Source organism: Mirounga leonina, unplaced genomic scaffold (assembly GCF_011800145.1).
Source record: "Mirounga leonina isolate KUSES-001 unplaced genomic scaffold, KU_Mleo_1.0 Mir_178, whole genome shotgun sequence".
NCBI classification, from domain to species: domain Eukaryota; kingdom Metazoa; phylum Chordata; class Mammalia; order Carnivora; family Phocidae; genus Mirounga; species Mirounga leonina.
This window is the reverse complement of record NW_023270464.1, coordinates 24,320,670-24,342,568: the sequence shown is the minus strand read 5'-3', so window position 1 is coordinate 24,342,568 and position 21,899 is coordinate 24,320,670. Positions and strand designations below refer to the sequence as shown.

The window sequence follows — 21,899 nt, the reverse complement described above, 5'->3', positions numbered from 1 at the left end:
AAGGCTCTCAGGAGAGGTGAGGGGTTAAGGGGAGCTGTTTTTGTTTTTAGAAGGGGGAGTCTTGTGTAATCACACTCAGGCTCTGGTTCACAATGAATCGGGACTGCAGAATGGTCCCAGATGAAGACAGAGGCTCTAACCCAGGCAGCTCCCCTGGAGGCGAGAAACAGGCCCTGCCGGGGTGTCTTCCCTTCCCCTGGCCAGATGGATACTGCGGTTTTCTCGGGGCCGGCTCCGCGCCCCATCCCTGTCACCAGCCTCCCTGCCGAGGGGGATGTCACCCGACAGGGAAAGTCGGCTGTGGGTGGAGGAGCCCTCCTCCTGCCCTGAGACTCGTGACTGGCCCTGGCTGCCTGGTGCCGGGCACGCCCCCAACACGGGGCCGCTGACGTCATCTGCCCCCCCCCCCCCGCAGAGAGACAGACACAATCACGTACTGTCTAGACTGCTGGTCCAATTTATCATGAGAGGGACTGCCCGGCGGCAGTGGCCTGGCAGGGCTGCAAACAGGGCCCCCACGCCAGGGCGGAGAGAGCCCGGGGCCGGCAGGACCTGGCTGCAGATTTGGGACTTTGTCCAGGCAGCAAGCGAGAGACATTTTCTACCCGGCCGACGTGGGTTTTGGGTGGAAGGGAGGCTGTGTTTTGCATTAAATGGTGATGGTCTTGGGAGGGGAGATAAATGCAAGAGAAGAGAGGTGAAATGTCCCACATTTCTCATGTGGGACATTTCATACTAAATAAGGTCCCTGAGGCCCACGTGATCTCCCAGCCTGGGCAACAACTTTGGGGCCTATATCGCGTGTGAGGTGGCAGGAGATGGGCAGGCAGCGGAAGCCGGTGTTGCCGTGGTCCGGGAGAGGGGCGTACATGCAGCCCTACTATGCCAGTGTGTGGTGACTCCTCGATCCTCAAACCAACTGAGGCAGACGTAAAGCCACTTCCCCAATGGGCACGCTGAGAGTGTGAGATGTGGGGTACCTGCCCAGGGTCACCCACCTGCAAAAAGACAGAGCCCTTCCTGGTCACTCCACGCAGGTTGCCAAGGCCCTGCCGTGACCCTGAGGAGGTTTGCCCTGGTGCCTCATTTCTCTGTCTCAGGAGAAGCATTCATCTCCTCCCAGAGAGAGAGCTTCTTGTAAGTCCTGACCATTGCCAGCTGGTCTCTCTAGTGCCACTGCTGAGCCATCCCTGAAGGCGGAGGGGACTTCTAGCTTGTCTAGGCCAGTGGTTCTCAAAGTACGGTCCCTGCACCAGGAGTATCACCTGAGAATTTGCTAGAAATGCCAATGTTGAGCCCCACCCCCAGAGTTTCAGATTCTGTAGGTCTGGGGTGGGCCTGAGGATTTGGGCCTGAGCACTGCCAGATGCTGCTGGTGCCGCTGGTCTGGATGCCACAGTCTGAGAACCACTGTTCTAGAGTGTAGACCATATGCTCCGAGCAAATGTCAACTTTTTACCAGGAAGCAGGCTCTGAAGGCGGGACTAAACCCACTGAGGACATGGCCCCGATGCCTCCTCTTCGTGGAGGAAGCTGAGTCAGCTTTTGATGACTTCCTGATGATGAACCCCCACACCCCCAGCCCCAAAGTCCTAAGCACTGCAGACGGGGCCCTGTCGCCAGCCCCACAAAACCCCACAAAAAATCCCAAACCACAACATCCGAAGTCGGTCAACAGTACATTAAAAGGATCATACACCGTCATCATTTGGGATCTATTCTAGGGATGCAGGGACGCTTCAACATCTGCAAGTCAATCAATGTGATACACCACATTAACAAAACAAAGGATAAAAAATACATGATCATCTCAACAGACGCAGAAAAAGCATTTGACAAAATTCAACATCCATTCATGATAAAAACTCTCAGCAACGTCGATGTAGAAGGAATATACCTCAACATAATAAAGGCCATATATGACAAACCCATAGCTAACACCGTACTAAGCGGTGAAAGGATGAGAGCTTTTCCTCTAAGATCAGGAACAAGACAAAGATGTCCACTCTCACCACTTCTATTTGACATAGAAGTCCTAGCCAGAGCAATTAGTCAAGAAAAAAGAAATAAAAGGTACCCAAATTGGAAAGGAAGAAGTAAAACTGTCACTATTTGCAAATAAAATGATACTATATATTTAAAAAAATCCCTAAAGACTCCACCAAACAATTATTAGAACTAATAAATGAATCAGTAAAGTTGCAGGATATAAAATTAACATACACAAATCAGTTGTGTTTCTATACACTAATAATGAGCTATCAGAAAGAGGAATTAAGAAAAAAAAATCCCATTTACAATTGTATCAAAAAGAATAAAATATCTATGAATAAATACCAAGGAGGTGAAAGACCTGTACTCTGAAAATTATAAGACACTGGTGAAATGGGGCACCTGGTGGTTCAGTCGGTTAAGCGTCTGCCTTCGGCTCAGATCCCAGGGTCCTGAGACCGAGTCCAGAGTCAGGTTCCCTGCTCAGTGGGGAGTCTGCTTCTCCCTCTCCCGCTGCCCCTCCCCCGCCATTCGAGCTCACTCACTCTCTCTCTAATAAATAAATCTTTAAAAAAAAGACACTGGTGGAAGAAATTAAAGATGACACGAATAAATGCAAAGATATCCCATGCACATGGGTTGGAAGAATTAATATTGTTAAAATGTCCATATGACCCAAAATTATCCACAAATCCTATACAATCTCCATCAAAATATCAGTGGCATTTATTATGGAACCAGAACAAATAATTCTAAAACTTGTGTAGAACCACCAAACACCTTGAACAGCCAAAGCAGTCTTGAGAAAGAACAGAGCTGCAGGTAGCATGCTCCCTTCTTTCAAACTACACTACAAGCTTATAGTAATCAGAACAGTGTGGTACTGGCATGAAAACAGACACATAGATCAGTGGAATGGAATAGAGAGGCCAGAAATAAATCTATGTTTATATGGTCAGTTAACCTACAACAAGGAGGCAAAAATATCCAATGGGAAAAAGACAATGTCTTCAATAAATGGCTCTGGGAAAACTGGACAGCTACATGCAGAAGAATGAAACTGGACCACTTTCTTACACCAGACACAAAAATAAATTCAAATGGATTAAAGACTTGAATGCAAGACCTGAAACCATAAACATCTAGGAGAAAACAAAGGCAGTGAGCTCTCTGACATGGGCCTTAGTGATGTTTTTTGGGCCAGGACCCTCAGGCAAGGGCAAGAAAAGCTAAAATAAACAAATGTGATTCCATCCAATTAAAAAGCTTCTGCACAATGAAGGAAACCAACAACAAAACAGAGAGGCAACCTACGGAATGGGAGAAGATATTTGCTAACCATATATCTGATAAGGTGTTAACGTCAAAAATATATAAAAAACTTACATAATTAACTTAATGCCCCCCCCAAAAAAACTCAATTTAAAAATGGGCAGAGGACCTGAATAGACATTTTCCCAAAGAAGACATACAGATGGCCAACAGACACATGAAAAGATGCTCAACATCACTCATCATCAGGAAAATGTAAATCAAAACCACAATGAGAGATCACTTCACACTAGTCAGATTGGCTATTATCAAAAAAAACAAGAGGGACGCCTGGGTGGCTCAATTGGTTAAGTGTCTGACTCTTGATCTCAGCTCAGGTCATGATCTCAGGTTTGTGAGATGGAGCCCCATGCTGGGCTCCGCACTGGGCGTGGAGCCTGCTTAAAATAAACAAATACAAGTTTAAAAAATTTTAAAAAGTAGATAAGTCACAGGGATGCAATGTTCAGCATAGGGAATACAGTTGATAATATTATAATAACTTTGTACAGTGACAGATGACTTACAAGATGACTTATTATGGGGATCGCTTCATAATGTCTAAAAATATCGAAGCACCGTGATATATACCTGAAACTAATAGGATGTTACGTCAGTTACACTTCAATAAAAATAAAAAAAAAATGAAGAAACAAGAGAACATATAAAGAATATATAAAGAACAATAAAAGAAAAAAAAGAAAGAAACAAGAAACCAACCACACACACAACAACGCAAAGCTGGACAATCCTTCCAGGTGTGGGGGGGTTCACTATGCCTTACAGAAAGGCAGAGGCTTACTCCATGGCCACACAAAGTGGACATGCCTCCTGATTTCCCGCTCCTGCCGCCCCTTGCCCGGAATGACCTCAACACTCTGCTCCCTCATGCCCAACAGCCTGTCAAAGTCTCCTTCAGAGACCTATGTAGACACCAGATTCTCACAAGATTGCTCCCAGTCCGATCGCCCACCTCCTTCCTTCTAGCACCCCACCCCAGTTTCCACTTACTTCCCACTCCTTCCCCTGAAAATCATGCTCACTGAGGTTACCAGGTTACCAGGGACCCCTTGATTACCTTGATTAAATCAATCACAGTGCCTTTTGGCCCTTTTCTTATTTGATTTTATTTTTGGCCAAATGTCGCACTGTCGACCATTGGGGATGGCCAAGGCTGCATCAGGCAGATACCCCAATGCCTTGGGAGATGAAAACACTTTCTTTCCCCTCACTGTTCCTTAGGGGGAACATCTGAGCAGCACTGCTGAGCTCAGTATGTGGGTGAATGTTCCAGAGGCGGGAGCCACAGCGAAGGAACAAGTAAGCATGCTCGACTGGGTCAGCCAGACCCAGGAAGGATGCAGGAGCCTCGGGGGAGGCCACTGTGTGGGTGGGAAATTACCAGAAGGGAGATGGAGCCAAGGTGGAATGACTAATCAAGATGATACAGCCAAGAGGTGGCTGCCACGTCGACAGTGCTGGACTCTAGGCCAGGGAAGGTGGAGGGACCCAGAAGCCCCGGGCAGAGACTCAGCTTCCTGGAGAAGTGATGAGCTGGACCGTGGCCCAGCAGGAAGCAGCTTGGATTCTGAACATCTGAGTGAGCTCAGAGAAGACTTCCCCAGGCCATCAGGAGCCGAAGGCCTTGGACCATGGCCACATGATCCATGGAAAGAAGGCAAAGAAAGCTCCTAAGTCTTCCGTTCGACTCAGCACCAACAAAACCACTCCCACCTTGAGGACCAGCCCCAAGCTTAGCAAGGGCTTGTGCTTGCGTGTGAGTGTGTGCATGTTTGTGTGCATGTGTGAGTGTGTGTGCGATGCAGGGAGGGGGTGGGTGGGTGAGTGAAATTTCGTGATTAATGAATCTTGTGAAGAAGAGAATTCCAGGGTGCCTGGGTGGCTCAGATGGTTAAGCGTCTGCCTTCGGCTCGGGTCATGGTCCCAGGATCCTGGGATCGAGTCCCGCATCGGGCTCCCGGCTCAGCGGGGAGCCTGCTTCTCCCTCTGACCCTCTCCCCTCTCATGCTGTTTCCCTCTCGCTCGCTCTCTAAAAAATAAATAAAATCTTTAATAAAAAAAAAAAAGAAGAGAATTCCATGGCCATGGGATATTTAAATCCTCCCTGATCTGGTCTGTCTTGGTGAAGGAGGCCACCAGCTAATCGACTAACCATGAGTTTGGCCAGAGGACAGGGCCTCTCAGGGGCCAAGAAACGGTTAGTGTTTGACTGGGAAATGCTGAGTCTGGCTAATGATAAACCCACCACCCTTGTTTTTTCTCTCTTGGCTGAACATCCAAACTCCAAGTCTTTAGCAACCATTTAACATGTTTTAAATTTAACATTATCAGCATGAAGGTTGCTCTTTGTATTTGGAAGGGAGACGTGATGTCAATGACTTCAACTTATAGTACGAGAAGAAAACACCACTTGGCCGGTAGTCCAATCACCCCGCTCCAGCCCTGGTTCCGCCCTAACTCACTGGGTGACTGTGCCCAGGTCACCGCTCCTGTCTGGGGTGTGGTTTGGCCATCTGTAATATTAAAGGGGGGGGACCCAAAAATCAACGAGTTCCCTTCCAGGCCAACCATCTATGCAGCCATGGTTGTACAGGGTGATTTGGGGAGAGGGGTAAGTAGCAGGTGTGTGCGTGTTCTTCCGGAAAGGGAGAAAAGATGGGAGGACACACAGCTATAACACTGGCAAGAGGATGGACACAGCAGCAAGCCAGGTGATCGTTTCAGGGCTAGACTGGGAGAGAAGCAGTATGGGATATCAGTGGACAGAGGCTGCTTGGCCAGCCCTGTGCCCCTTCCCCTGCTGCTTTTGGTGACAAAGTTTTATTTGCCTTTGGGAACCACCCCCTCCTCCACTCTCACTTGATGGGCTCCAGGTTTAATGGATCCAAGTCATTTATCCTCCCTGGCTGTAATCTGGAGAGGACATATACTCCAAGCCAGGCCAAGAAGGGCCCACTCCTGGGTTTCCTGCTAGAGCTAGTGGAAATCAGGGATACTCTCTCTCTTTCTCTCTCCCTGCTAAGTAAGGTTGCTAAGTTGGTTGGATGTAAGCCCGGTATCTCTTTGCCACCACCTCAAGGGAGCCTACCCGAGACTACGTCTAAAGCCAACGCCAAGAACACAGAACCAGGACATAGGCCAGGTGGATTCCAGGTGATGCTCAGTATCTGGATCCAGTAGGATCCGAGGCCCTGGATTTCTTCAGTTATAGAAATTAATCTTGATTTTTTAGTTCTGCTTTGTTTCTTTTTTTGGCTCAAGTCCATTTGAGGTGTGTTTCTGTCACTTACCACCGACAAGTCAGGAACTAAGCACCCTGGTCAGGAAGTCCAGCCTAGACTCCCAGATGTGTCCCCACGTTACGGCCGAGAGGGACCGTAGATCAAAGGGTCAATGCCACCGCTGCTCCTCCCAGGCAGGTACGCTAGCTCTCACCTGGGCCCTGCTCCTGCGCTAGACCACAAACCCTCCCTCGGAACACAAGGACGCCCTGAAAGTGCAGCTGATCCCAGGTCCCACGGGGAGCTGCCTGCCTTGTTTTCTGTCGTGGAGGGACGGTACCGCCTCTCCTGGGCCCTGCTCCTTGCAGTGACGAGCTTCTCAGGGTGGCGTCCACGCAGTCAGAGCACCCGACTCCCTGGCTTTGGGCGGGAGCACGAGACCCCAGTTGCGGCAATTGTAGTAATCCCGCCCCGGGCTTAGCGATTGGTCCAGGATCGGTCACGTCACCCGAGGCAGGGCAATCTGAGGACTGCCCCAGGGTTTTCTACCTCGGGCTGGCAGAGAAGAGTTTCCCTCGTTTGGGGGCACATGCTGTAAGAATGAGCACCTGATGTTGCTGGGGGTCAGGGGAAGACCTGGTATGCAGGAGCGAAGCTGACGCCCTGGCAGAAGCAGAAACGTGGGGCTGAGGGCCATGAACCTGACTGCCCCGGGTCCAGCCTGCACCTGCTCTACCTCGCCTTCCAGTGTGTGAGGCAAGAAACAGCCCTCCGTCCCTCCTCTCTTTAAAGCAAGTTTTAAATGGGTCTTTGTCACTTGCAACCAAATAGTCCTCAAGAATACTCTTTTCTGGGAGCCTGGGTGGCTCAGTCGGTTAAGCGTCTGCCTTTGGCTCAGGTCATGATCTCAGGGTCTTGGGATCGAGTCCCCCCTTGGGGTCCCTGCTCCACAGGGAGCCTGCTTCTCCCTCTGCTTCCTGCCTCTCTCTCTCTCTCTCTCGTAAATAAATAAAATCTTAAAAAAAAAAAGAATACTCTTTTCTTCCAAACCAAGGGAAAAACAAACATCTAAGATCTGGACCCCTTTGTCACCACTGCTGACCAAGGAAAGTGCTTTGATATCAAGGCAGAGAAGCTAATAAGCAAGAGCTTTGGATCTGGGTTCCCATCTTGATCCCAGCAGTCACTAGCTTTGTGACTTTTTGCAAGTCACAACCACTCTGAACCTCAGTATCCTCATCTGTGAAAAAGAGGATAACGATAGCAGTCCCCCCATGGGTGGCTAGGAGGGCAAAGTGTGTGCCTGGCACGTGGTTCTGGCTCCACACCTAGGGGCTGTTATTATGATTTCCTTCTCCCTGTGCTTTTCTTCTCGGTTCCACCAAGGTCTTGGGTCTAGAGGGGAACAAAAGGGTTTCTGGTGGCCCTGGAGCATGCAGCAAAGCCCGTGTGTAGCTCTTAGCTCCAGAGGGTCAGGAAGCTCTGGGCTCTGCTGGGGAGGTTTGGAGAAAGAAGAGCTCAGCCCTGGTCTTGGGCCAAAGGGAGAGCTGCTCAGGACCACACAGTCATGGGAATGGCAGCCCGGCCAGGGAGAGGAGCCCAACCCACAGCCGTGGCTCGCAGAACCAGACTTCCCAGCAGGCACGGAGGGACGTCCCACGTGCAGGCACCAGAGAACCACCATTTGCTCGGCAAAGAGCAGCGTCCAGGCACTGGGAGGGGCTTTGTAGGGCTCAGGGTCAGTCAAGGGACACAAGGATGGGTAAGACCCAGGCCTTGCCCTCCAACAGCTAAATGCAAACATGGCTACAACACGTGGAGCTAAGTGATGTGCTTCCTGCAGGCCCCCTCAGCCTCCGTTCCCCGAGGTGATCTCTCTCCTGCACCACGGAGTCCGGTGGCCCCAGGTCACCACATGGGGATGAGGCAGCCTCCTCTGGTCCTCTATTCCAAGCATCCTGGCTACAACCCTTCCTACCCACTATTGACATGATAACTGTTCCAAAGCTCCAAAAAAGTCCCTCCCTGCTCAAAAATGTTCAGGAGCTCCCATTTCCTGGGGACAAAACCCAGGTGCCTCCACATGGCATTTAGGACCCTTCCAGGTACAGCCTCGCCACACGTCTGGGTTGTGCCCTAGCCCTTCCTTTCCCACCAATAGCTCTCGTGTCAGCAGAGGGAACTCCGCCCTGTACTTGAGAGACACCTGCACACTCTCACCTCCGTGCTTATCCCATGAACTTCCTCTTCTTGCCTCTCTGCGCCTCCAAATCTTTCTTGTCCTGCACATCAAACACCACCTCCGGGGGGTGTTATCCTCCCTGTCCCTAGCTGAAGCAATCCCTCCCTAAATGGACTCCCCGGGCACTTCCGGTTGTGCCAACTGCACTTGAACCTGGCTTCCTGGGGAGGTTGAGCTGTAGAGTGTTTGTCTTTTAAAGAGTAAGAGGATGCAGGCTGTTATCTCTCTGTCCGGTGAACACAGGAAGTCAGCCAGGCTCTCCCTGGAACCCTGGGTGGCCCCTGCTTGGAAATGCAAGTGTGAAGGGAGCAGCCCCCCCTTGCCCTACAGGAGTGGTGTTCGGGGACCTTTGCGGGGCACCGACAGAGGCTGCCCCCCCCCCCTTCCCTCTCTACACAGAACTGGTCTCTGAGGAACGTGATGGATCAGCCCATCCCAGGGCCCACAAGACTCCTGAGAGGACAGGAACCGGGTCCCCTCCCTCTTTTCTCCGAGCACTGACATTATTCGAATGCCTTGGCTAAAGGGGACATTTCCCTGAGAGCTGGTGGCACACACAGATGCTGTGACACAAGGTGACCTCACCACGAGTCAATGGCAGGGGAAGCGGACCTGGAGACGTCCAGACTCACCACCGGGCTCAACATCAGCCCAGCAGTGCAGAGCTGAGCCCATGGCTCAGGCTGGAAGCCTCCGGGGCCCAACACCCACTGCAGGGTGGGAGGCTCTAGAAACAATGGCCAGCGTAATAGAAAGCAGAAACCTCCCGAACCTACACGTGGGATCCCGCACAGCAGCCCCACGGTGACAGTGGTCTGGGGCATGCTCGCGTAGGCAGCATGGGATCCCGTCCATGGTGCCATGGGAACAATGGCAGAGTCTCTCTCTCTCTCTCTCTCTCTCTCTCTGCTGGCATTGCAAGTGGAGCTTAAGCCTGGAGGGGGCTTCAGGGTCTTTAGACAGCTCGGGTGTGAGGTGGGCAGAGGTCTTACGGAAGGAGGCATGTGGGTGCTCAGGCAGCCAATGGGAGAAAGAAGAAATACAAGCACATTTCCACACAGAATAGGGGAGCGGCCACACCTGCAAACTCAGCACAGTCTGCCCTGTGTCAAGTCAGGGTTGGGGTCAGGGTCAGGGTCAGGGCTCTGCCATACACAACAAGGCCCTGGAGTCTTTCGGTCAGTTTCCTCTGTAGTACTTTGCACTGGAACGGGCACAAAATAAACCGCTGGAAGGAGGGAAGGAGAGAGGGAGGGAGGGGCTGTAGGTCCAGGAGAGCCCAGAGGGGGGAGTCCTAGCTTGCAGCTGGATAATCAGGGCCAGCTTCCTGCAGAGGTGGCCTGTGAGGGCCTTGAAGTAGAAGCAGCCCGAGAGGGTCGAGAGGGTCGCTTGTGACTAAGGGTTCCTGGAAAGTGTCCTTCACAGGCCTCGGGTCCCTGCCGCACGGTGGGGGCTAAGTTGAAAGCAGGTGCCAGCCCCCTGCCCCTACCCTTACTTCTTGTCCTCCAGCCTCACACAGTTCCAGCAACTGGGGGTTCATTTTTAAGGAAAACTTTGCAAATTTTACAAAACACACGGAAAACATACCAGCAGGTGAACACATTGTGGGGGCCCCACTCGACACCCTGGCGCTTACGCTTCCTGAGGTCCAGGATGCGGCTCCACCCGCAAGAGCCCTCCCCTCCACCTGGGCCTGGCCCAGCTGCTCACCCAGACTCCCCACTAGCTTGGGGGCACCGGGCAGCCCCGGCTAAAGGCCTCGTGGGCCAAGAGTTGAGCTGACCTGAAAGGCAAAGACACCCTTGACCATCGCCTCCCCAAACACGAAGCTGGAGCCGGCATCCGTGTAGCTCAGGAAGATCTGAAAGCAAAACATAAAACAAAGCAAAAGCCTGGAGGGAGGCCAGGAAGCAAGGAGGGAGAAATGGTGGCCAGGAGCCCGGGGCTGGGTGAGCCGGAGGGACCTTGCTGGCCACGGGCCTGTCCAGCAGCCCAGGGGGAGAGACAGTGGGCCTCCCGGGCCCCCCACCTGGGGCCATACCTGGCAGTGTGCTTTGTGAAAGCAAGGACGATGGTGAGCCAGACGTGTGTGAAGGCTCTTCTGGGTGGTGCCTTGTGCACCTACTTACTCCCCTCACAGCGCCATCCTGTCCCCACCCCAGGCTGGTGGCCTTGCTGGCCTTGCCCCCACCCTTCTACAGAGCTGGTTTTAGGTCCTGACCTTGCATTGTGACTTCAGGGACAAGTCACTTCTCTCGTCCAGACCTCAGGAGTCTCATCTATAAAATGACAGTGGGGGCCAGCACATGGAAATCCGAGCTGGCGAGACTGGGGTGCGGAGAGGATTAGCCATGCGCCCCCGATAATTTATACTTTAAAAAGTAACTCATGATAGTTGCACAACAATGTGAACGAGCTTCATGACACTTAAAGATGATGAAAGTGGTAAATTTTGTGGTATGCGTATTTACTACAACAAACAATGGAATTTAAAAATATGACTTCAGTAAACTGAACATCATTTGTACGTACACACGTACACAAAGTAAATCATTTGGAATTTTTTTTTTTTTTAGCACTTTTAACTATTACAAGGTCCACATCCCTCGTGACTGCTGAAGGCCACCTGCCTTGTGCCCGGGTTCCCTAAGAAACTCCCTGTCCTGAGATTCCCTATCACATCAGACCAGCCTCTGAATGGACGGCTCCGTCTGGGCAGGTGGCCCCAGGCCTGAGGGAAGCAGCAGCTGAACTGCCCAGCCCCGGCTGCTCATGTGATCCAGGGCCCAGGGCACACCCACCATCCTGGTCCCAATCCCTCCCTACGGCCTCACCACCCACCTTCCCCGACAGAGTGGCTTCTACTCCATTTCCTGGCAGCTCAAGACGCCATGGGCTGCTGGGCCCCACGTACGCACCTGGATCTGGTTGCCCATCCACTGGAATGCGATAAATCCTGGTTCTGTTCTGATGACGAAGAGTCCAAGTGCAAACTGTAGGCCAAGGCCCCAGGACACAGCCCTCCAGGACACCTGGCACTCAGAAGAAAGGTCCTGGTGAGCTCAGCTCCTTGGGGGGATCCGCAGAGGAACAGCATAGGGTAAGGCCAGAGAGCATGGTGCTACTGACGGGCTGTGGGAGTTTGGGTCTGTCCGTAGGACAGAGACTGGACCCAGCCAGAACTCTGGGCCTGTTGCCAATGGTCACCTCCCCTGGAGTCAGAACAGGTTACACTCTTAGCAGCCACGGGCCTGGGGAAGTGGGCAGGGTGGGGAAAGGTCTAGGGACCCATGCAAGACACGAGCAGCCTCCAGCCTGCCACGGTACTCGGTCCTGGTCATCACTGGGTGGGCAGAGCTGGAGTGGGGGTGCCTGCCCGGGCCTCCCCCCCACCCCTCCTCCACAGGCAGGGCTCCCCGCTGCCCTGACCCCACTCCCTCGATGCCCACACCCCCAGAGGAGGGTTGCTGCTCTCAGCATTTCTTAGCAGTGATCCCCAAACTCAGGGGTGCATGAGGATCTCTGTGAGGCTTAGCTGGAGGCTGTAGGGGGACGTTGGCCACGCTGTGAAACGGGGAGGGGTCTTGGCTTCAGGGGGTGTCTACAAGGTCCAAGGAGGCAGGGAGAGAAGGGGCTGCGGCCCAGCCCGGACCTGACCACTAAGCACTCACTGCGCGGTGATGCTTTGAGCAGGCAAAGAGGAGGCTGATGAACACGCAGATTCCTGCAAAGGACGCTAGCTGCTCAGGCCGCTGGGAGGTGTCCAGAACCAGCCACAAGACCAAGCCCAGGAAAGCAGCAAGGGCCAGACCCCTGCAGGGGAGAGGCAGAAAGCTACCACTCTCAGTATCTCCCCGCCCCCTCCCCACCCCACCTCCCCCACCGGCGCCAGGGCCCCAGGGAAACGGTGCTCAGGGCCGGTGAGAGGAGAGAGAGACCTGTGACCTCACACAGACCGCCCAGCCTCTCTGAGGCTAGCGCCCTCATTGGGGAAATGAAGCCAAAGACCCTCATGTCTCCAGGCTGCTGAGAGGACTAAAGAGGAGAATGCGTGTACTGAGCTTCGCGTGGTGCCAGGCACGCGGCTCCATCAAGGGGCAGGACTCCCACAGCTGCAGTGATGCTCAGCCCAGCCTCTGACCAGGCCGGGGTGAGGTGGGGCCTGTGCGGCCCAGGACGCAGCTGTTGGCACCGTGGGCTCTGCTGATCAGAAGCAATAATGTCAGTCTGGGCAGGTGAGCCAAGCCCCTGAGATCGAGGCCTGGAAGCAACCTTCACAGCCACACCTTCCTCCCTGGGGCTGGGCTTGGCTTGTCCAGGAGCGCTGGGCACTGGGTGCTCGAGATCTGCCCCTGACCCGGTCATCAACGCCCTCAGAACTACTGATAACAGCTAATGTTCACTGAGCACCTATTAAATATCAGGAGCTATGCCGGATGCTGAGAGATGTATGGTCACTGCCCATTATACAGGTGAAGAAACTGAGGCAGAGTGAGTTTAAATGACTTGCCCACAGCCCTGCATTTGAACAGTAGCAGATGTGAGATTTTAACCCAGGCACCCGGGCAGCTAGTCTATCCTCTTAACTAGCTCGGTGCACGGCCACCAGCTGGTAAGAGGCAGACCCAGGACCAGAGCTCAGGCAGGCCACGTCTAGGGTTCACTGCTTACTTCTGCCCATGTTTCCAAGCACCTAACACCCCTGGTCCACATGCACGGTTCCCACCCTGTCTCTGTGCCACTTGCCTTGCTATTTCTCCTGACGTTAACTTACTTTATAAAAACTTAAGCGCAGGGGCACCTGGCTAGCTCAGTCTGTAGAGCATGCAACTCTTAGTCTCAGGGTCATGAGTTCAAGCCCCACATTAGGTGTGGAGACTACTTAAAATAAAATAAAATGAAATAACAAATAAATATAAAAATATTTAAAATAATAAAAAAATAAAGATAAAAAATAGAAAATAAAAAAAACAAAGCATGTTTGGGGCTGGGTTTTTGTTGTTGTCATCTGTTTTTAATGGCTTTGCAGAGGTATAATTAGCATATAATAAATAGAATACATTGAAATGTACAATTTTAAAAAATTTTTAAAAGAAGGGCGCCTGGGTGGCTCAGTCGATTGAGCATCCGACTCCTGATTTCAGCTCAAGTCATGTTCTCAAAGTCATGAGATCAAGCCCTGTGTCGGGCTCTGCACTCAGCAGGGAGCCTGCTTGAGATTCTCTCTCTCTTTCTCCCTCTGCCACGCCCCCCCCACTTGCACATGTGCTCTCTCTCTCTTAAAAAAAACAACAACATACAATTTGATAAGTTTTGATGTATGTACTCACTTTGAGACCATCACCACAATTAAGACAGTGAACTTATCATATCCATCACCCTCAAAAGGTTCTTCATGCCCTTCTGTAATTCCTGGCCTCCCCCCTTGTCCCCAGGCAGCAACTGATCTGTTCTCTGTCACTAGATTAGTTTGCATTTTCTAGGATTTTATATAAATGGGATCATACCGTACATATCCTTTTTTTTATGTGATTTCTTTCTCTCGTAACTATTTTGAGATTCCTCCATGTTTTCGCATGTATCAGTAACTCATTCCTTTTTATTGCTGAGCAGAATCCCATTGGGTGGATGCACCACGTCCGGCTTATCTGTTCATCTGCTGACGCACACTTAGGTTGTTTCCAGTGTTTGGCTATGACAGATAAAGCTGCTAGGAACATTCAAACTTTCATGTGCAAGTCTTTGTATGGATATATGCTTTCATTTTTCTTGGGTCAATACTACTTGGGTAATACTGCAGTAAGTGGAATGGGTGAGTCATATGGTAGATCTCACTTTTTTTTTTTTTTAAAGATTTTCTTTATTTATTTGAGAGAGAGAGAATGAGAGACAGAGAGCACGAGAGGGAAGAGGGCAGAGGGAGAAGCAGACCCCTTGCCGAGCAGGGAGCCCGATGCGGGACTCGATCCCGGGACTCCAGGATCATGACCTGAGCCGAAGGCAGTCGCTTAACCAACTGAGCCACCCAGGCGCCCTAGATCTCACTTTTTAGGCGATTGCCGAACTGTTTTCCAATTTTACACCCCCCACCAGCAGTATGTAAGAGTTCCAGTTTCTCTATATTTTTGCCACACTTCATATGGTCAATCTTTCAAATTCTAGTCATTCTAATAGACATGCAGTAGTAGCTCTTTGTGGTTTGCATTTCCCTAATAACTAATGATGTTGAGCATCTTTCCACGTGGTTATTTACCACTTACATTTCTTCTTTAATGAAATGTCTGCTCACATCTTGACCCTATTCTTCAATTGGGTTGTTTTTCTTACCGAGTTTTGAGGAGAGCTTAATATATTCTGGATACAAGTCCTTCGTCAAATGTGTGATTTGCAAAACTTTTCTCATGAGCATGCCTTCTCTTTTTATTCTCTTAACCATGTCTTTTGAAGAGAAGTTCTTAATTCTGATGAAATTCAATTTGTCCAGTTTTTTAATGTACTGTGATTTTGGTTTTGTATCTAAGAAATTTACTTAACTCAAGGTCACAAAGATTTTTCTCCTACATTTTCTTATAGAAGTTTTATAGTTTTAGGCTTTCAATTTACATTTTTAATCTATTTTCAGTTAATTTTCCATATACTGTGAGGCATGAATTATATTATTATTTCATTTCTCTTCTTCTTTTTGACTATGAATATACTGTTGCTTTAGCATAATTTGTTGAGATGATTATTTCTACATTGAATTGCTTTAAGTACCCTTGTCAAAAGTCAATTTGCTATATATATGTAGATCTATTTCTGGACTCTATTCAGTGCCATTGATCTATTTGTCGGTTTTAATGCTGATACCATATTGTCTTGATTATTGTAGCTTTACAGTAAGTCTTAAAGACAGATAGTATAAATTCATCAAACCTGTTCATCATTTTCAGTGTTTTGGCTATTCTAGGTTCTTCTTTGCATTTCTTTTTTTTTTTTTTAAGATTTTCTTTATTTATTTGAGAGAGAGAGAATGAGAGAGAGAGCACATGAGAGGGGGGAGGGTCAGAGGGAGAAGCAAACTCCCTGCTGAGCAGGGAGCCCTATGCGGGACTCGATCCCGGGACTCCAGGATCATGACCCGAGCCGAAGGCAGTCGCTTAACCAACTGAGCCACCCAGGCGCCCTCTTCTTTGCATTTCTATATGAATTTTAGAATCATCTTATCAGTTTCTACCCCAAAAGTCTGCTATAATTTTGATTGAGATATTACAAAAATCTATAGATTAATTTGAGGAGAACTGATATGTTGACAATACTGAGTCTTTTGATCCATGAAGCTGGTCCCACTATTTAAGTTTTCTCTAATTTCTCTCAGCAGTGTTTTATAAGTTTCAGCGTACAAGTTTGCACATCTTTTGTCAGATTTTACCTTAAGTATTTTATGTTTCATGCTATTCTAAACAGCATTTACAATTTTAAGTTATTGCTGTTTATTGTTAGTATATTTAAATATATATTTTTTTGCATGTTGATCTTGTATCCTGCAACTTGTTAAACTCACTAATCAGTTCTATTAACTCTTTTTGGTAGATTCCATAGGATTTTCTATGTATACAATCATGTTGTCTGTGAATAAAGACAGCATTACTTCTTTTTCAATCCACATGTCTTTCATTTCTTTTTCTTACCTTATCACGCAAGCTACAACCTTCAGTACAATGTTGGATAAAAGTGATGAGAAGGGACATTCTTGTATCTTGATCTCAGTGGAAAAGCATTCAGTCTTTCACAGTCAAGTATGATGTTAGCTGTAGATTTTTGTTATTTTGTTATCCCTACTTTGCTCAGAATTCTTATCAGGAATGGATGCTGAATTATGTCGAATGCTTTCTCTGAGTCTATTGACATAAACATATGGGTTTTTTTCTTTTTAGTCTATTAATATGACCTATGACATTAATTTTTTAATGTTAAACCAACTTTGGATTCCTGGGATAAACCCCATTCATTCACATATTAAATCCCTTTTATATATTGTTGCACTTCGTTTTCTAAAATTTTGTTAATAATTTTTACATCTTTATTCATGAGGGATACTGGTCTGTACATTTAATGCAATTATTGGTTTGGAGGAAGGGTTTCATCTACCATCTTGCTATTTATTTTCTCTTTGTCCCACCTATTCTTCATTCCCCTTTTTCTATTTTTCTGCCTTCTTTCAGATTATTTTAAAATGATTCTCCTTTATCTCTCTCACTCGCTTTTTTAACTTGTTAGTTATAACTCCTTGTCATGTTATTTTAGTGGTTGCCTTAGCATTTATAATATACATCTTTAACTTATCACAATCCACCTTTAAGTGATACGATACTACTTCACATTCAGTATAAAAACCTTATAGCAATATAATTTCATTTCTTCCCTCCCTAACCTTGCTCCTTACTTCTACATAATATAAATTCCACAATACACTATTATTCTTGCTTTATAAGTTGATTACCTTTGAAAGAGATTTAAATAATAATAAAAATAGTTGTTATATTTACCCATATAGTTGCCATTTCAATGCTCTTCACTAGATTTCCCTCTGATCTCAGTTTCATTCTGTTTGAAAAATTTCCTTCAACATTTCTTACAGTGCAGGTTTGCTTTTGGTGTCTGAAAACTTCTTTCAGCTTTTGTATATCTAAAAGAGTCCTATTTCTCCTTTTTTGGAAGGATGTTCTTTCACTGGTAAAGAGCTCTAGATTGACAGATTTTTGTTTTGTTTTGTTTTTACTATTCCATTGCTTTTTCATGTGTATTGTTTTTGAGAGGAAATCGGTTGTCATCTGTATCTTTGGTCCTCTGCACATGTTTTCTTCTCTAGCTGTTTTTAGAATTTTTTGTTTTGTTACCAGTTTTAAGCAATTTGATTATGATATGCCTTGGTGTGGTTTTCTTCTTGTATCTTGTGCTGGGGGTTCATGGAGTTTCTTTGGGTTTATAATCTTCATCAAATTGGAATATTTTGGACACAATTTCTTCAAGTAAATTTTTCTTCCCTCTTTCTCCTCTGGAGACCTCAGGTACATGTACCCACTTAAAGATGTGCCATGGTTAACTGATGTTTTGTTGGACTCTTTCAAGTTTTGTTTTTAAGATTTGTTAGGCAGAGCCTGAGCAGGGTTTATTCTATGGTTAATTTTTCCCTACTATTGATCCAAGATCTTTAGTACTCTAAACAATTCCCTGTGGAATTATGAAGTTTCCACTCTGACCATTGAGAATAAACACTATTTCTGGCCCTGTGTGACTTCCAGGCACTGTTCCCTCTAATCCTTTCAGGTGGGTCTTTCCTAGGCTTTGGGATGGTTTTCTTGTATGCATTCACTGATCAAAACTCAGTTGCACACTCAAAGAGGACCCTTAGTGGATTTCTGAAGTTTTCTCTCTGTGCCACTGTCTTCTCTCATACTCTGCATTGTGAACTCTTACCACCTTGGCTTCCCTGGCTTCCCAGCTCTGTATTCTCAACCCAGGAAATCTGCTGGCCCACCTTGGTTCCCTTTCCCTGCACTGTGGCCTGGAAACTCTCTCAATGCATTAAGGGGTGGAGCAATCATAGGGCTCATCTCCTTTGTTTCCTGTTTCTCCAGGATCACTGTCTTCTGCTGCCTGATGTCCAATATTTTAAGAGCTATTGTTTCATATATTTGTTCCAGTTCTTTAGTTGTTTCAAGTGGCCTCTGTTACTCAATCTTGATTGGAAGCCAATATCAAATACATGTGTTTTTTAAATCGAGACAAAATTCACATACCATACAATTTGCCCATTTAAAGTATACAGTGTATGGGGTGCCTGGGTGGTTCAGTTGGCTAAGCATCTGCCTTCAGCTCAGGTCATGATCCCAGGGTCCTGGGATTGAGTCCCACATCAGGCTCCCTGCTCAGCTGGGAATCTGCTTCTCCTTCTCCCTCTGCCTACTGCTCGCCCTGCTCGTGCTTTCTCCCTCTCTCTCTCTTTCAAATAAATAAATAAAATCTTTAAAAAAAATAAAGTATATAGTGTAAGGGTCCTCAGTATATTCAGAGTTGTGTGACCATCACTATAATCAATTTTAGAATATTTTCATCAGCCCAAAGAATAACCTAGAACCTCTAGCCATCACCCCCAATCTTTCCATCCATTCCCCCCAACCTTAGTCAATCACTAATCTACTCTCTGTCTCTATAGATTTGCCAATTTGGACGTTTCATATAAATGGTTCTTTGTGACCAGTTTCTTTCACTTAGCATGTTTTCAAGCTTTGTCATTATTATAGCATGTAACTTTCCCTTCTGTGGCCAAATAATATTCCATCATATGGATATACATATTGGACTTATCCACTTACCAGTTGATGGATGCTTGGGTTGTTTCCACCTTTTGGCATTATAATGTTGCTATAAACATTTGTGTACAAATTTTTGAATAGACATATGTTTTCATTTCTCTTAGGTATATACCTAGGAATGGAATTGCTACATATCCTCACCGAGCAGGAAGCCTGATGCGGGGCTCAATCCCAGGACACTGGAATCATGACCTGAGCCAAAGGCAGACGCTTAACGACTGAGTCACCACGTGCACCTGAAACTAATGTTTTCTAAAGCAGCTGCACCATTTCACATTTCTACCAGTAGTGGATGAGGAGTTCGAGGATTCCATAACTGGGCCAACACTTGTTATCATCTGTCTTTTTTGTTATCATCCCAGTAAATGTGAAGTGGTATCTCATGTGGTTTTGATTTGCATTTTTATGATGGCTAATGATGTTAAGCATGTTTTCATGTACTTACTGGCTACTTGTATATCTTTGGAGAAATGTCTATTCAAATCCTTCTCCCATTCTTCAATTTGGTTGTTTTTTTATTGTTGAGCTGTAATTCTAGATACAAGTCCTTCATCGGATACATAATTTGCAAATATTTTCTCCCATTCTGTGGATTGTCTTTTTACTTTTTTGATGGTATCCTTTGAATCAAAAAGTTTTTACTTTTCATAAAGTCTAATTAATCTGCATGTATTTTTTAAAGGAAACCTTACATCAATACCTCCAATGGAAAGCCAGTATCAATGATTAGTCACAAATAGATGATTGTATAAACAAATCCTTTCACAAAACTATTTAACTCTTTTATTATTATTTAAGTGACACCCTTTTGTGTTTTTTTAGTTTTTTTTAGCTGCTCCAGGGATTATAATGTGCATCCTTAGCATAGCACAATCTGCGTAGAGTTAATACTGTACTAGTCTAATAAAAGTCCAATTGTAAAAAAAAATCTATTTATAAATTTATTTTAATTATAACAAATTATAAAATTTTTAGATTTTATTCAGTTTATATAATTTATTAATTTTTAAAAATTTAATTTATTTAAAATTATACATTATAATTATGAATAGTAATTATTATTTATTATACATGTATTTATAAATAAGATGAAAAAATGTGCTCATCCATAGGCCTGCTCAAATCATTTTGCTGTGGTAGCTCCCTAGGTTAGTCACTGGATATCCTTGAGCACCAGTTTCTTTATCAACAAAATGGAGTCCTGAAATAGACTGGGGGTCTTCAGATTTTTTTTAAGCCACAGAAACCTTTTTTTCCAGCTAATTATTTATTTTTATTTTTATTTTTTGCAAACCTCAGTTTATAAAACAGATAAAATAGAGCTTCCTGGTTGTAATGGGGATTTGGGGAGGGGGGTCTAATGGTCCCCCCTCCAATATCTCCCGCCCTATGGCACCTCCAAGGTTTCCAGACCTCTAAGGAACCCAGTTTGAAAACCAGGGGATCCCAAACTGCTGTCCAGGAACATGGCTGGCGGCACGAGAATCCCCTGGGGGTTCACTAAATTCATGGACACCGGGACCCCAATCCATCCTGCGGACTCTGACTCCAGGGGTGGTCCCCTGCAGCTGTCTGTCTCTCCTGCCCCCAGTGATCCCATAGGAGGCTCCGACATGGGCCCTCCCTGTTTGGGTGGGCTGGAACCTCTGAGCTTAGGAAACTGTTGAGTCCTGTTCTCAGGTGACCCGGGGCTCCCAGGGGGCTAACAGAAGGGAGGGTGCCCCATTGCCCGGGAACCCCCCGGGCGGGGCAAGGACTGAGGCCTTCCTCACCCAGGCCGGGTGGTGACCTCGGAGCAGACTCAGAGGCCTCAGCCAACGGCCCGCCCACCCTGCCTGGGGCTGTGAGCTCACTCACCTCTCAAACCATAGGCGCAGGCGGTAATGCCCCAGAGGCTTGACACACCTCAGCAGTGTGTGTCCCAGCAGCCTCTTCAGCAGGCTGTGGGCCAGGAAGGTGAGGACCACACAGGTGAGGACAAAGAGTGCCAGGGCCCTCTGGAAATCCAGGATGCTGGCAGTCAGCAGGAAGGCAGCGAACGCTGGGGGGGGGGGGGGGATGAAACAGAGAGGGGTCAGTGACAATGACCTGGGCCAGCCCCCCTGCCCCCCAGCTCCACCTTGTCCCATCCAGGGCACGGAGGACCTCTGCGCCTCAGCTGTCTCAGCTGGAATTGGGGACAATCATCCCGGGCTGTGCTGGAGGGTTGGTCCGAGTAACTGAGGAAGGTGTGTGGAGGGGCTTTGCACACCTTGAACTTGCTGACCAGCTGTGAGGGATGAGAGTATGTAAGGAGGGGGTTCCGAGCATCAGCGGAGGGCCTGCTCTGTCCCAGATCACACGGGGTTCCATGGTGGGCGGAGATGGACAGGACAGTCACTCCGGGATGGAGTTCACTCATGTGTGCCAGGATCCTACTCTGAAAATATGGACCATTTTCTTCCTAGAATTTCCTTCTCCCCGCTTGCTCCTCTCCTCTTCGAGTAGCTAAGCCAACCTGTGCTCTGCCTCAAGAAAGGAATATGACAGGGGAGAGCAGAGGGGGAAGTGTCTCTCCCTGCCTTATGAGTTTCAGAAGCCAGGGCCCTTGAAGAATGGAAAGGACTTATAGTTCTTCCACTCGGTAAAAATATGGGCTGCATCACTGTGAATAAGTGTAAGTCCTACCCTATCCCCTATGCTGCCAGACTAGGTAGAGGACAGACTAGTTAGAGGACAGACTAGCTGGAGGACAGACTAGCTGGAAGACAGACT

The 21,899-nt window shown here is 47.7% G+C and overlaps 1 protein-coding gene across 3 annotated transcripts in view; it reads right to left on the bottom strand.

Annotated features, from left to right (window-relative positions):
* The window catches only part of SLC28A1 (solute carrier family 28 member 1), a 51,717-nt gene that overhangs the window by 23,636 nt on the left and 6,182 nt on the right, over positions 1–21,899 (bottom strand). For all 3 annotated transcript variants that reach the window (XM_035024210.1, XM_035024211.1, XM_035024212.1), the window contains exons 5-8: positions 21,003–21,186; positions 12,459–12,600; positions 11,706–11,819; positions 10,571–10,648 (exon numbers count right to left, since the gene is read on the bottom strand). In XM_035024210.1, the coding sequence (XP_034880101.1) occupies positions 10,571–10,648; positions 11,706–11,819; positions 12,459–12,600; positions 21,003–21,186 (518 nt within the window). The remainder of the gene's footprint in view (positions 1–10,570; positions 10,649–11,705; positions 11,820–12,458; positions 12,601–21,002; positions 21,187–21,899) is intronic.